This window comes from Bison bison, unplaced genomic scaffold, assembly GCF_000754665.1.
Source record: "Bison bison bison isolate TAMUID 2011002044 unplaced genomic scaffold, Bison_UMD1.0 scf7180017851926, whole genome shotgun sequence".
NCBI lineage: Eukaryota > Metazoa > Chordata > Mammalia > Artiodactyla > Bovidae > Bison > Bison bison.
Genome location: NW_011482499.1, coordinates 419,486 through 432,908, shown reverse-complemented (window position 1 = coordinate 432,908; position 13,423 = coordinate 419,486). Strand labels below are relative to the sequence as shown.

Genomic DNA, 13,423 nt, shown 5'->3' with positions numbered 1-13,423 from the left:
CTGACTGAATGTGCCTTCATTGCCTAAAGAAACCAGAATCTTCTCATTCTGGCTCACCCCCCTTCACCCCCCCTACCCCCTCCCCGAGTCAGAGTCTATAATAAGTAATGAGTTCTAAGTACCCGCCTGTATGTGAGACGGCATAAGAAATTCTTCCTTTTGGAAACCCCTCCTTCCCATTTTCTTGTGTAGTCATGGCAAGTAAGCTTATCTCTTTATAGTAGTGTAAGAGTGGTTTGGATATAACCAAACCACTTTCAGGTCTGATGGAGTAAACTGAGACACACCAATTCTCTAAGAATAAATGGAAAAGCCAGATAAATACAAACAGCATCTCTATAAAACAATCCAAGAGCTGCTAGAGCATCGAGGCTGGAGGGGCCAAGATTCCAGAAGTGGAACTGCAAAATGGAGAGCTTTTTCCTTGGCCAGCTGGAGGTGTTTACTGATTCTAGGTAGAAGGCTGAGCACCTGGGCTTTGCCTGGGTCAAGGGTCATCACTGGGAGGCGGGGAGCAAAAGAAAATAAAGCAGTTATATTCTGGGTTCTCACAGGACTGAAGACACAAAACTGAAATCTTGGAGAGCCAGGATTTCAGAAAGAAGGAAGGAAGGAAGAACTGAGGGACCCTGATGGTTTCCCCTCAAAATTTTGCTGAATTAGAAAGCTGTAATACTTGGTATAGGAAGTAAGGATGAGAAAATCACTGTTTTTCACAAGTTTTCTGCTTGGCATCTTTACCTACCCAGCAGAGATGAGAGTCATAGTACCAAAATCCAAGAAAAAAATACACACTATAAACCGGCCCACAGGTAATTCACGTATTAGATTAACAGACAAGGACTTTGATTCAAGTATTCAAAAATGGAACTTCCCTGGTGGTCCAGGGGTTAAGATTCCATGTTTGTAATGCAGGTGGGTATGGGCTCAATCTATGGTCGGAGAACTAAGATCCCACATGCTGCACAGTACAGCCACCCCCCTAAAAAAATTCCCCCCAAATGACAAAAACATAAAAGAATTTCTCCAGGGGATCAGAATCTATTTTTAATGGAAATTCTGGAACCAAAAAATACAATCACTGAAATCAAGAGCAGTCTGGGAAATCAAGAGCAGGTATAACTACCTCTGTGCACATAGATATTGACGTTGGCTCAGGACGTGACTCAGTTGCACCTCCGGAGCCGGGTCTCAGTGCTGGAATCCTAAAATCTAGTGCAGACTCAAAGGGTTTGTGCAGACATGAAGGGAAAAAACAAACAAACAAAATCAACTCTTCACAGAGCGGAAGGAGTGGGTAGGATGATCTGAGAGAGTAGCATTAACATATACATACTACCATGTGTAAAAGAGATAGCTAATGGGAAACTTCTACATATGACACAGGGAGCCCAGCCCCTGGTGCTCAGTGACAACCAAGGTATCTTTCACTTAGTGTTTGTTTGGCTTAAATATGCACTAAATCAAAACACTATTCAACAAAGAACTTAAAAATATTTGGTAAAAATGACATGTATAAAAAAATGATAGAAAAAAAAGATTAAGAACAATTCAGCTGGGGCATATCTGGGAGGAATGGGTAATAAACAAGACAAAACAAAAACAATACTGGAACCGTTATGGATTACTATGCCCAGGCACTACAGGCTTAAATAAACCACTAACTCGGGGGGAGAGCAAGTGGGCAGAGTCAAGAGAACAGGAGAATGGATGTGCAAGGTAGATTTCCCACTATAAGGCTCCGGTGCCTGCGTGGTATCTGGACCCAGAATTTTTGGTTAGAACTCTACAACATAGTGGGGGAAAAAACACTGAGTCCTACCTAGACTCAAATCTGTCCACCGAGCTGGGCAACCTCAAGGAAATATCTTTGTACGAGAGATTGCTAGTCTAAAATAGGGAGACGGGATTAGTAACCCTGAAGATCTACACGTCTAACTCTGAAGCTATAAACAAGGGATCACACAGATCTCCTTCCTTCAGAAAAGGCCAGTCCTCAGGCTTCGAGCCGTCCCGGCACATCTGCATTAGCTCGGGGGATGGACCCCGCACAAAGCACCGCCTCATTAACGCCTCATCAACCCGTCTAGAGCAGGCCTTCAGGGCCCAGCGCTGGGTTTCTCAGTCCTTCCTCCACCTCCCCGGAACGGCCGACCTCGGCTGGGAACCCGCGACTGTGTTTCCTGCCTGAACAGACAAAATCACCTGGGCTATTCAGGCCTAAGCTTCGGGTCCGCGGCGGCCTCCGAGAGGAGAGCTGAGGGGAAATCGACTCCCTCGACGATCTCCGCGGCCTGGCCCCGCCCCCTCAGCCTGGAGCCAGGCTGCGGAGGGCCGATCGGCTCGATGAGCGGGGGCGCAGCTGCGGCTAAGCGGCCGACGCCGGGTCCGCGCCCACTGTCTCCCCCTCCCCGCTCTCTTCTTCCGATTCCCACTCCTTCCCCCGCCCGTCCAGCGCCGCCCGCCCGGGAGAGTTGCCGGGAGCTCCCAGGGAGACTCAGGTACGGCCGTCCTCCTGGGCCCGACGGGAGGGGCGGATGTGCGGAGGAAGGAAACGGAGACGACGTCCGTGCCCCGCCGCCCCCAACGTCCGCGTCGGGCTGAGGGGCTGGCCTCGGGGGTCGCCGAGTGGGAAAAGGCTGGGGTCGGAGGGGTGGGTTACCCTGAGGAAGAACGATCAGGACCTGGGTGTGCAATGAGGGGCGGTTAAAGGGGAGAAGAATAGAAATTGTAGGGTGCTCTGGGGAGATGGGAGGACAACAGCGGCGGGGATAGGGAAGACTGGAGAAGAGTTGGGAGGCAGCCCGGAATGTGAGTGCGTATCTTGGGGTAAAAAGGACTAGAGTCAGGAGCAGATGGCGGGGGACGTGACCTGGTGCGACTGAGGCGGGGGCGGGTGAACGGGGCTGCTTGCTGGAGGGATAGATTTGTTTCTTTATTCAATGACTGGGGAGAGAGCGCGCCAATCCCGTTGCGTTTATAATGACCGGAAGGGTAAGGTGAATCATTAACACTTTGACAGCTTTTGTGAAGAACATCTTCAGGCTGTGTCCATCCAAGTCACTCATTTCCGTGAAACTGTACCAACCAACATTGCTGATGAGAGTTGAGGAATCAGAAAGGGAACGGAGGCTGGGAAAAGGGAACCCTCTATACAGATTTCAAGCTTTTTCTAAAATGAAATACTAGGCGTTTTGGTGTGCTTGTTTGCGTAAAGCAAAAAAGAAGCCAACATTTACTAAACAACAGGTTAGAAGTATATTACGTACTGCCTCTTCAAAAAATACAGGAAATTGTGAACGTATGATGATGACATAAGATGCTTATGGTGATGTGACATTATAAAAATGTATTGGTGATGTTGAAATACATCACTGAAGGTTCTGTTGTTTACATATATACCTAGACACAAACACCTGAATTTATATGTATTTTGGGCAGGAGAGATCTAGGGAGAATATATATAAGTCTAATTTCTGAGCATGGTTTATTTCTACTAGTCGTCTGGTGCAAATATCATCATTTGCCCTATCGTTCATCAAGTGCAGTTAATAATCTGCCTGCTGCCTTGTTGATGGCTTTTATGTTTGTCAGTCGCTGATTTCTTGCCTTCATGAAGCTGATTCTTGGATTATGGGCCCTGAATTTGGGTTTGCTCATCGTTAAACTTGTAGTTTTACTGTACGTTTCACAAAGATGTTATGTAAGTCTGCCTGCTATTTGTTTTTGGATGTTGAAGCAGCCCTTTTGTAGGGTTTAAAATATAAATAAAATGCAGGTGTAATTAAAAGCTCAAGTCCTTTGGTTGCTTCTTTTGTCATCTGTTTCTCCATACTTTCTGTAACATTTCTGCATGAATGAATTATTCAGAAATCGAAGTATGAGGAATAAAATGGGTCAGATGCCGGGTGTACGTGACAGAAATATTGTAGAATGAAGAACTCTAGAGCTGTTACTTAGGTAGCAAGTACTTGGTTTTTGTTACAAGTGATTACGTTTCTGGTTTGGAAAATTATTTCTTATCAAAGAAAAGTTTATATCAATTTGTTTGGATGGGAAGTCACCTTAAAATTTTACTTTTTCTGGTTTATGAAACTGGACTCTGGGCTTGTTTTTTCTTTTTTAAGTGAATGATTAACCACCATACTGATGTCTAATTATGCTTAAAGATCTTAGAGGTTGTTGTTTGCAAAGGGAAAGAGGGCTGCTGGGTTGTTACAGGGAAACGGTCTTTATAGAACAGAATTGTGTAACCTGATAGACAACTTATTGAATAAATACTAAAATTGATCATGCACAGTTATTAATAATTTAGGCCTGTGTTTCTGCTATTTCAATCAGTAGAGTGACTAATGCTGTTACTTATCTTTTACCAAGCCTTAGTTTTCTCTTGATTTCTTGGTGCTTACTTCAAAGAAGTGTTGTAAAGAATTAAAAAATGTGTGTAAGTTACTGAGCACAGTGCCTAACACAGAGTAAAATATTCAGTACACCTTAACTATTCTCGTTATTCATCCATCTTCTTGTCCAAGATACTGAAAACTTCTGTTTGCATATGTCAGCTTTTCCTCAAGAAAATTTTGAATATGTTGCATATTCAAGCATGTTCCTGAAAAAACTCAATGCAAATAAGCATTTTAAAAACAGATCTTCTGTAGCAAACAGAAAACCTGACTTTGTTTAACCCAGCACTTAGCAAACATAACCCTTTCCTTGGAACACCTGGTGTTATGCACTGGAACAGGGCATTATAATTTACAGAATGTTTTTGCATGTATGTATTAATCTGATATGACCATCCCAACTCCATGCAGAAGCCTTGAAATCACTATTTTACAGATGAGGAAATGGAATCATTGTTGATGCAACTCACTAAAAGTGAGTGAGAGAATTTGAAGTGTTTTCTGTCTTCTCACTCCAAATTAAAATCTTGAAGCATTTGATGTCTCACTTGCAAGGGGACAGCCTCCTGTTTTTCCCTCCTCTCCTGTGGAGTCTTCTGTTTCATTTTATAAAAATGCTGTCTATCACTGATTTTCTGCACATGTTCTCTAAAAGTTACCTCCATTTTTCTCAGGGTTTTAACTATTTTTTGTGTACTGAGTCCTCACATGGAGGAGGTGTGGAGACCCTGTGAGAGAGAGCAGTTGAAGTCAGAGAAGTGGAGGGGGCCCCATCACATCGGGCCTTGTGTGCTGTTTTTACTACTTTAGCTTGCACCCCAAAGTTTCACATCTGATGAAATTTATTTTCTCTTTAAGGTGGTAAAGATTTATCCTGCTGGGAAGTAGAAGAGTACCTCATTAAAAAAGATGCCTCCCAAGTTCAAGCGCCACCTAAATGATGATGATGTCACAGGTTCTGTGAAAAGTGAAAGGGTAAGTTCAGAATCTTAATCTTTAAAAAGGAAAGATTCAAAATTTGTTTTCTTTTGTAAATAATTTTAGAAAAATCTAATGTTAATGGCTATATTTGAATCCTGTATGTTTTATTCACAGTAAACATTAAAAAGTATATGTTACTTAGATTGGGACTCAGCCAAATTCTGTTTCTATTAGTGACCACATTTTGTTCCCAGCTTCTTTCTAGTCTTTAGAGGGGAATTTCATATAAATACACAATATCTTCTTTTGGACTCTGGAGCCAAATGTGGTTGGAGTTCCTCAGAATTTTTCAGATTTTACAAAGGTAGTTAGTGCACATTTTACAAGAGCCTTTTGAGGGAGTCTAGAGCAGCACCTCCAAACATACTAATGTTTCTCAGTGAAATGTCTGGTTATTCTAAGTATATAAATAAATTAGCAAACATTAATTCAGGTCAGCTTTTCCTTGAAGTGAGTTTTGACTCCAAAAATTACAAAATCTCTTGGTTTTCAAAACTTCTTAGATTTTGGAATTGCAGATAAAGAATTCTGGTCCTGCAGTTGCCTCAGAGCCAGAGTAGCTTTTATATAATGGTCAATTTCTTGTTTATTTTGGAATATTCTATGCAGAATTGTAAAAATCTAAAAATTATGCAGCATTTTGGAAGACAACATTGATATGAATATTGTAGATAGCTTTCTTTTAGAATAAGTAATCAATAAGGATTTATTGAGGGAAGGAATTAGAGCTGTTGTTTTTCATTCATCCACCTGAAGCCCTTCCTCACTTCCTGTCTTCCTGCCATTCCTTTATTTGCTGATTCATGCAACAGATAAATATTGCTATCCATTATATGCTGGGCATTGTGCTAAAAACTGGAGGGCATGGTCTCTCCTCTGTAGAGCTGATAGTCTACTTGACTTCATTTTACACACTCCTTTTTCACACCAAGAGCTTCTGTCCAGCATGTTATGATATAGAGGTATCTTGAAGTATAGTATAGGAATCATTTGTCATCCCTTTATTCTCTTTCTGCAGTTTTTGTTTTTGTTTTGCTTGAAGGAGGGTAGAATCCACCAGTAGACAAATTGCTAATAAACTTTTAAAGTCAACTTTATGTATATACTCAACAGTATAAGATATGCAGTCTCAATCAGTTCTACTACAAAGAATGGCACTTCCTTTCTACATTGTTGGTTGACTACTACCACAATTTGCTATAGAAATAGGATATTAGATACCAGAATTGAACAAAATTGGCTGTTTAAAGAGAGTCCTCCTTTTGAATGTTTATCAGATCATGACATTTGATAACTGGTTATAAGAATTTATAAATCACTTTTATGAAACTTTAACTTTTGTTCCTCTTTTCTATTATACTTTTTTGATAATAGCTTTATTGAGACATAATTCACATGCCATACAATTCACTCATTAAAAGTATACAATTCAGTAGATTTTAGTAATTAATATTTAGTACAGAATTATGTAATCATCACCACAGTCAACTTTCATCATTCCAAAAAGAAACTCTGTACTTTTTAGCAATCAACCCCTGTTCTCCTCATCCCTGCAACCCTAGGCAACCATAGATCTATAGCTTTGTCTATTCTGGACGTTTTATACAGATGGGAGCATACACTATGTTGTCTTTTGTAAATGGCTTCCTAGCATGATGTTATCAAAGTTCATCCATGTTGCAGTATGTATCAGTTCTTCATTCTTTTTTATTGCTGAATAATATTCCAGTATATGAATGTCCCACATTTTATTCATTCATCAGTTAATGAACATTGGGGCTTATTTATATTTTTTGGCCATTATGAAGAATACTATTGCTATGAACGTTCACGTACAAGTTTTGTTTTCATTTCATTACGTATATTTTCATTTCTCTTGGGTAAATATCTAGGAGTAGAATTACTTGGTACTATAGTAACTCTGTGTGCAGCCTTTTGAAGAACTGCCAAACTGTTTTCCAGAATGGCTGCACAGTTTTTACATTCCCACCCAGAAATGTGTAAGAGTTCTAATTTCTCTGCATTTCTCCTCAACACCACTCTCTCCTCACCAACACTTGTGTTATCTGCCTAGTGGGTGTGAAATGATATCTTGTTGTATTACGTAACCCTTTTTGTGATAATGTATACTTAGCACTTGTGTTTGTTCAGTGGATAAGTGTAAAAACATTGGTTTTCATTGTGTTTCTCATTCGGCAACTATAATAAACACTGTATCTTTAGTATAGGGGGCAAATAAGCTGTGTTATGAATGTAATGATTGTTGCTTATTAGCTACAATAGCATTCTAGAAATATTTGTTAAAAGAAGTCACTAATGTATCTTCCTAAATATTATTAACTTTGAACATCTTTTCATGTGGTCATTGGCCATTTCTTTTCTGTTAGGAATTGTCTCTCTCCTTTGATGATTTTTCTGTCTTGTGTCTTTTTGTCAGAGATCTTTATTTAATAGAGATATCAGACCCTTTAGTCTGAAAGTATGTTGCAAATTTCTTTCCCAGCCTGTTACTTTTTGTTGGAATTTGCTAGTATATCTTCTCCATCTCTCTCTTTTTTCCATTCTTTATTTGACATTTATTTTAGGTCAATTTCTTATAAACAGATACTGGCTGGAATTTTTTTGAACTTCACATATAGTTTTTACTTTTAACAGGAGCATTCAGACCGTTCATGTTTATTGTGATAACTAATTTATTTGGACATTTTCTGCACTAGCTGGTTCCTCTGCTGGCAGTGAATGCGCTTCATCTTAATCTCTGGTTGGCTCTTTAATATTGTTTGGATCTCAGCCTAAATTTCACCTTTTGAGAATGATTTTCCTTGACAGCCTAATCTCATTTAGTCACCCTGTCACTTTTTATCCCATCACTGTTTTAATTCTCTGCATAACTTTTATCATCATCAGATGTTTTTCTGTAAGAGCTCAGACCTTATCTGTCTTGTTCTAAGCTGGTGCTTGGTCCTTAGAACAGTGCCTGGTACACAGAAGATGCTCAAACATATTTGTTAAATGAATATTGAGCAATCCTCTTTTCATTTTTCTTGCTCATTGTGTATTATTTATAATAATATATAGAGATAATGATATTCATGATATTATCTTTATTTATTTATTTTTTGGCTGTACTGGGTCTTTGTTGAACTCATGGTTTCTTTGTTGTGGCGCATGGGCTTTCTCTTCAAGAAGCAAGGGCTTCTCCTTGAGGTGCGTGGACTTAGTTGCGCCACAGTGTGTGGGATCTAACTTGGACCAGAGATCGAACCTGCGTCCCCTGCATTAGCAGGCAGATTCTTAACCACTGGACCACCAGGGAAGTCCTTCATTATATTTCTTAGGTTTTCCCAAGTTTCCCTAACTTCTTTTGCTAAGTTGATTATTTTTCCTTACTTTTCCCCTACGCTCAAGACCACTAGATAGTTAAAAAATTTCTTCCCTTTCTCCCTTTTTCCTTCTCTTTTACTAACTTTACATGTTAACATGTGTGTGTGCTATGTTGCTTCAGTTGTATCCAACTCTTTGCAACCCTGTGGACTGTAGCCCACCAGGCTCCTCTGTCCATGGACTTTTCCAGGCAAGAATACTGAAGTGGGTTGCCATTTCCTTCTCTAGGGGATCTTCCCATCCCAGGGATTGAACCCATCTCTCCTGCATTGGCAGGCTCTGTACCAATAGCACCACATGGGAAACCCAGACATGTTAGCAATAATGTTTAAATTTGTGTTTTCTGTCAACATGCTGAGAACTGGGCCCCTCTGGACTACTTTTCATTCTAGGCCTCTTCCCCCTTCCTCCACTTCTCTCCCCACCAAGATGAGCATGTCACTTTGCTTACTTCCTCACTTTACTCTCCTCTTCCTGCTTTTGGGTTTTGTTAGAAAAGTTTGAGATTCTTTTAAAGTTTTTCTTTATATTACATGTTTTCTTTTTCAATAGCTGTGCATTATAATTCATAATCACATTATCATCTTCCCTTTCGGTTTGACCACACATTTGATTAGACTTACTGAGTATATTAGTCTCCATCTTAAGATCTTTGTTCTGATTGAATTTTCTTCTTAGCCAGTGTAATTCCTTGGGTAATTTTCTCAGAAAAGGTACATGGGTGGTGTATTTGCTTCCTATGGCTGCTGTAACAAATTACCACAAATTTAAAGCAACACAAACTTATTATCTTGTAGTTTTAGTGACCAGAAGTCCAAAGTGGATCTTACTGGGCTACAGTCCAGGCACTGACAGGACCGTGTTCCTTCAGGAGACTAGGAAAGAGGCTGTTTTCTTGCTTTTTCCCAGCTTTTAGAGGCTGCCTGCCCTGCGTGGCTCATGCCCCTTCCTATATCTTTAAATCCAGCTGTGTAACATCTTCCAGTGTCCCCCACCTCTTTCACTTCTGCCTCCCTGTCTCTTTTTAAAAAAGTTTGTTTGTTTACTTTTATCTATTTGTTTTTAGCTGTGCTGAGTCTTCATTGCTGCATGTGAACTTTCTCTAGTTGCAGCAAGTGGGGACTCCTCTTTTTGAGGAGCACAGGCTCTAGAACACACTTGCTTCAGTAGTTGCAGCGTGCGGGCTCAGTAGTTGGGGCTCATGGGCTCTAGAGCGTGGGTTCAGTAATTGTGACACATGGGTTTAGTTGCTCAGGGGCACGTGGAATCCTCCCAGACCAGGGATCGAATCCTTGTCTCCTGCATTGGCCACTGAGCTACCAGGGAAGTCCCTGCCTCTCTCTTTTTTAAGAACACTCTGATGACTGGACTCACATGATTAATCCATATTGACCTTCCCACCTCAGGATCCTTGGTTTCATTGCTTCTGCAAAGTCCCTTTTACCATGCAAGGGAACATAGTCAAGGTTTCCATGATTAGCATGTCGACATCTGTGGGGAGGCACTGTTCTACCTATAAGGTACATACTGTTGGAGGTCTTGTATGCTGAAAAGGTTTCATTTTTGCTCTTCTTTAGCCTCCTTTTGGAACTTTATATCTTCGCCTTTGGGGGAGAAGGTGAGACATTCCTCATTTTAAGAAAAACAGTTGTATCTTATAAGGTAAAAGTATAAAGTTGTTTTTGTTTGGAAGTTCAAATATGTGTAGAGGGCTGTTCATGGGCTGAGTTGCTCTTAGGTGCCAGTTGTTAAGCCTTGTCTCTGAGCTCTAAAACCTACCTTATATACTCCTCTCTCTGATGCCGGAGTTGGACTCTGCAACTGCAGTACATTTCTCCTTTGCCTCCTGACTCCTTCTTAGGTTCTGTAAATAGATAGAGACTGGAAGGCCGAGGGAGGAGAAAGGACTTACCCCTTCCTGATTGCCTGCATTCCTTACTCCCACTCCAGCTTCAGTGACCTCTCTCTACCTTGTGGTCAGTCAGAGGATTCTGTGTTACAAGCATTTTCTTAGAAAGTCCGCACTGCGGTTCTATATCTTTTAGCTTCTGGTGAAGCACATGTAATTACCCTTCCCTCTGTCTGGAAGCTTGGAGTTAAGAAATTTCACCAGGATAGAACTTGTTTCACTGCTCTGTCCCTAACAATTTGTAAGCCCCTGGGAATCTGAAAACTCAAGTCTTTTTCTTTTTTTGACAGAGAAATCTTTTAGAAGATGATTCAGATGAAGAAGAGGACTTTTTTCTGTAAGTTATTTTTGTTTGTTTTACAGCTTTATTGAGGTCTAACTGACATACAGTAAAATACATATAAAGTATACAATATGCATTTTGACATATCCATTGTATGCCTGTGAAATCATCAGAAAAATCAAATAATGAACATTGCCATCACCTCAGAAGTTTCCTCAAACCTCTTCACTTTTCCGGTCCGTTGGCAGCCACTAGTCTTCTTTCTATCACTGTAGCTTGTATCGTCTAGATTTTTTTGATAAGTGGAATCCTACAGTATGCTTTTGTTTTTACTGGCTTCATTCACTCTGCATAATTATTTTGAGATTCACCCTTGCAGTCACATGTATTAGTAGTTTCACCCATGCTGGCCCATGTATCAGTAATTTGTCTCTTTTTATTTTTGGGTAGTTGTCCATTGTATGAACATTTACCCATTCACTTATTGATGGATATTTGGGGTGTTTCTAGTTTTTAGCTATTATAAATAAAACTGCTGTAAACATTTGTGTACAGGTTTTATGTGGACTTATGCTTTCATTTCTCTTGGGTAAATACTTAGGATGGTAACTATGTTTACTTAACATACATAACATTAAGTTTATGTTTTAATGGCTGGTATATGTTTACAGCTATTTCCCAAAGTGGTGTGTACCACTTTATGTTCCCACCAGCATTGTACGGGAGATCTGGTTGTTCCAAAGCCTCATCACCACTGTGTATGGTCCGTCTTAATTTTAGCCATTCTTGTTGGTGTATAGTGGTATCCCGTTATGGTTTTTATTTGCGTTTCCCTAACTACAGATTATGCTAAACAACTTCTTTTGTGCGTGTTTACTGTTCTCATGTTTTCTTTCATGATGTATGTGTTAAAATCTTTTGCCCAATTCTAAGTTTGTCTTATTAAGGTGTAGGAGCTTTTTTTAAAATATGTTTTACAAGTTCTTTATCAGATAAATGTTTTTACAAATATTTACCCCTAGTCTGTAACTTAATTTTTTTCTTTTCTTTTTTTAGTCTTTTTATTTTCATAAATATCTTTTGAAGAGCAGAGTTTTAGTCAGTTTATTAAATTTTTTCTTTTATTGTTTTTGCTTAAGAAATCTTTGCCAAACCCAAAGATTCTAAGATTTTCTTCTTTGATTTCTTCCAGAAGTTTTAACATTTTGGCTTTTACATTTAGGTCTATAATCTGTAGTACATTAATTTTTTACGTATGGTTTAGGTAAAGGTGAAGGATAATTTTAGGGGGGACCAGGGGGACCAGCGTATGGCTATTTGTGCCACCACCATTTGATAAAAAGATTATCTTTTCCCCATTGAATTGCCCTGATGCTCTGTCAGAATCAATTAACTTGATCCATCCTTTGCAGTTATAATTAGAAAGGGCCTAAGTTTTAATTGCAAAGACAGGAAGGGTGACATATTGTTGCAGGAGTTTTCTCTGAAGGTTGATGTAGCAGAGTAAGCCTGGGAGGAAGCATTTACCTCCCTCTGCTATAATGTTGTGGAGTTTTTTGTAAAGCCTTTTTCCCCCCAAATAAAAAATACTTTATGAAAGTAATTGACAGCCATGAGGCAATCACAAAAAGAGCCTACAGGATGGAAAGCAAATCCAATAAGAGGAAATAGTATCATTTTTGGCAGGAAGGTCAGATGAAGTGGGAAGAATGTTTCCTATACGTAACAAAATTTCCAGTGTCACAAAGCTAATTGCTAACAGTGCCAATTAAAATGAGAAGCCTTAGACTACAGCAATAGCTACCTGTGAACAAAGGACTCATTATTGAAAAGAAGGTCAGATGCTTTGGCCAAATAAGTGAATACCTGAATGTAAGCAAGAAACAAACTTTTCAGGCCAACTCTGTACACTGGAGATTTACTCCCAAATAATGCTGTACAACATCCAAAGGGCCTGATGACAAAACCGGCACACTTATTCAAAATCAACTCCCATACACTGTGGTTCTGTCTGTGTATTGAAAGGGAGACAAAGCAATAAAATTCCGAAATAATTTTTAAAGATTATTCAACACTACTTTCATAGCAGGATTATTCATAATTGCCAAAAGGTATAAGTAACCCAAGTGTCTGTCAATGGATAGATGGATAAAATATGGTATGTACACACAATGGAATATTACTGAGTCTTAAAAAGGAAATTCTGAAACACGCTACAAATAAATGAACCTTGAAGACATTATGCTAAGTGAAGGAAGCTGGTCATAAACATTTTACATGATTCTTCTTATCTGAGACACCTAGAGTAGTCAGATTCAGAGACGCAAAGTAGGATGGAGGTTGCCAATGGCTGGGAGTAGGGGAAAATGGTAAATTAACCTAGATAGCATATTGAAAAGCAGAGATATTACTTTGCCATCAAAGGTCCGTCTAGTCAAGGCTATGGTTTTTCCAGTGGTCATG

The 13,423-nt window shown here is 39.7% G+C and overlaps 1 protein-coding gene across 4 annotated transcripts in view; it reads left to right on the top strand.

The window, feature by feature from the left end:
- Positions 1-2,328: 2,328 nt before the first annotated feature.
- VAMP4 (vesicle-associated membrane protein 4) overlaps positions 2,329-13,423 on the top strand; it is a 29,843-nt gene continuing 18,748 nt past the window's right edge. Inside the window, exons 1-3 of one of the 4 annotated variants that reach the window (XM_010852051.1) lie at positions 2,329-2,501; positions 5,262-5,378; positions 10,968-11,014. In XM_010852051.1, the coding sequence (XP_010850353.1) occupies positions 5,313-5,378; positions 10,968-11,014 (113 nt within the window). In that variant the 5' untranslated portion in view covers positions 2,329-2,501; positions 5,262-5,312. Of the gene's footprint in view, positions 2,502-2,582; positions 2,654-2,674; positions 2,812-2,878; positions 3,250-5,261; positions 5,379-10,967; positions 11,015-13,423 lie in introns of those variants that run through there. The other 3 variants (XM_010852075.1, XM_010852065.1, XM_010852058.1) reach the window with 3 other exon arrangements.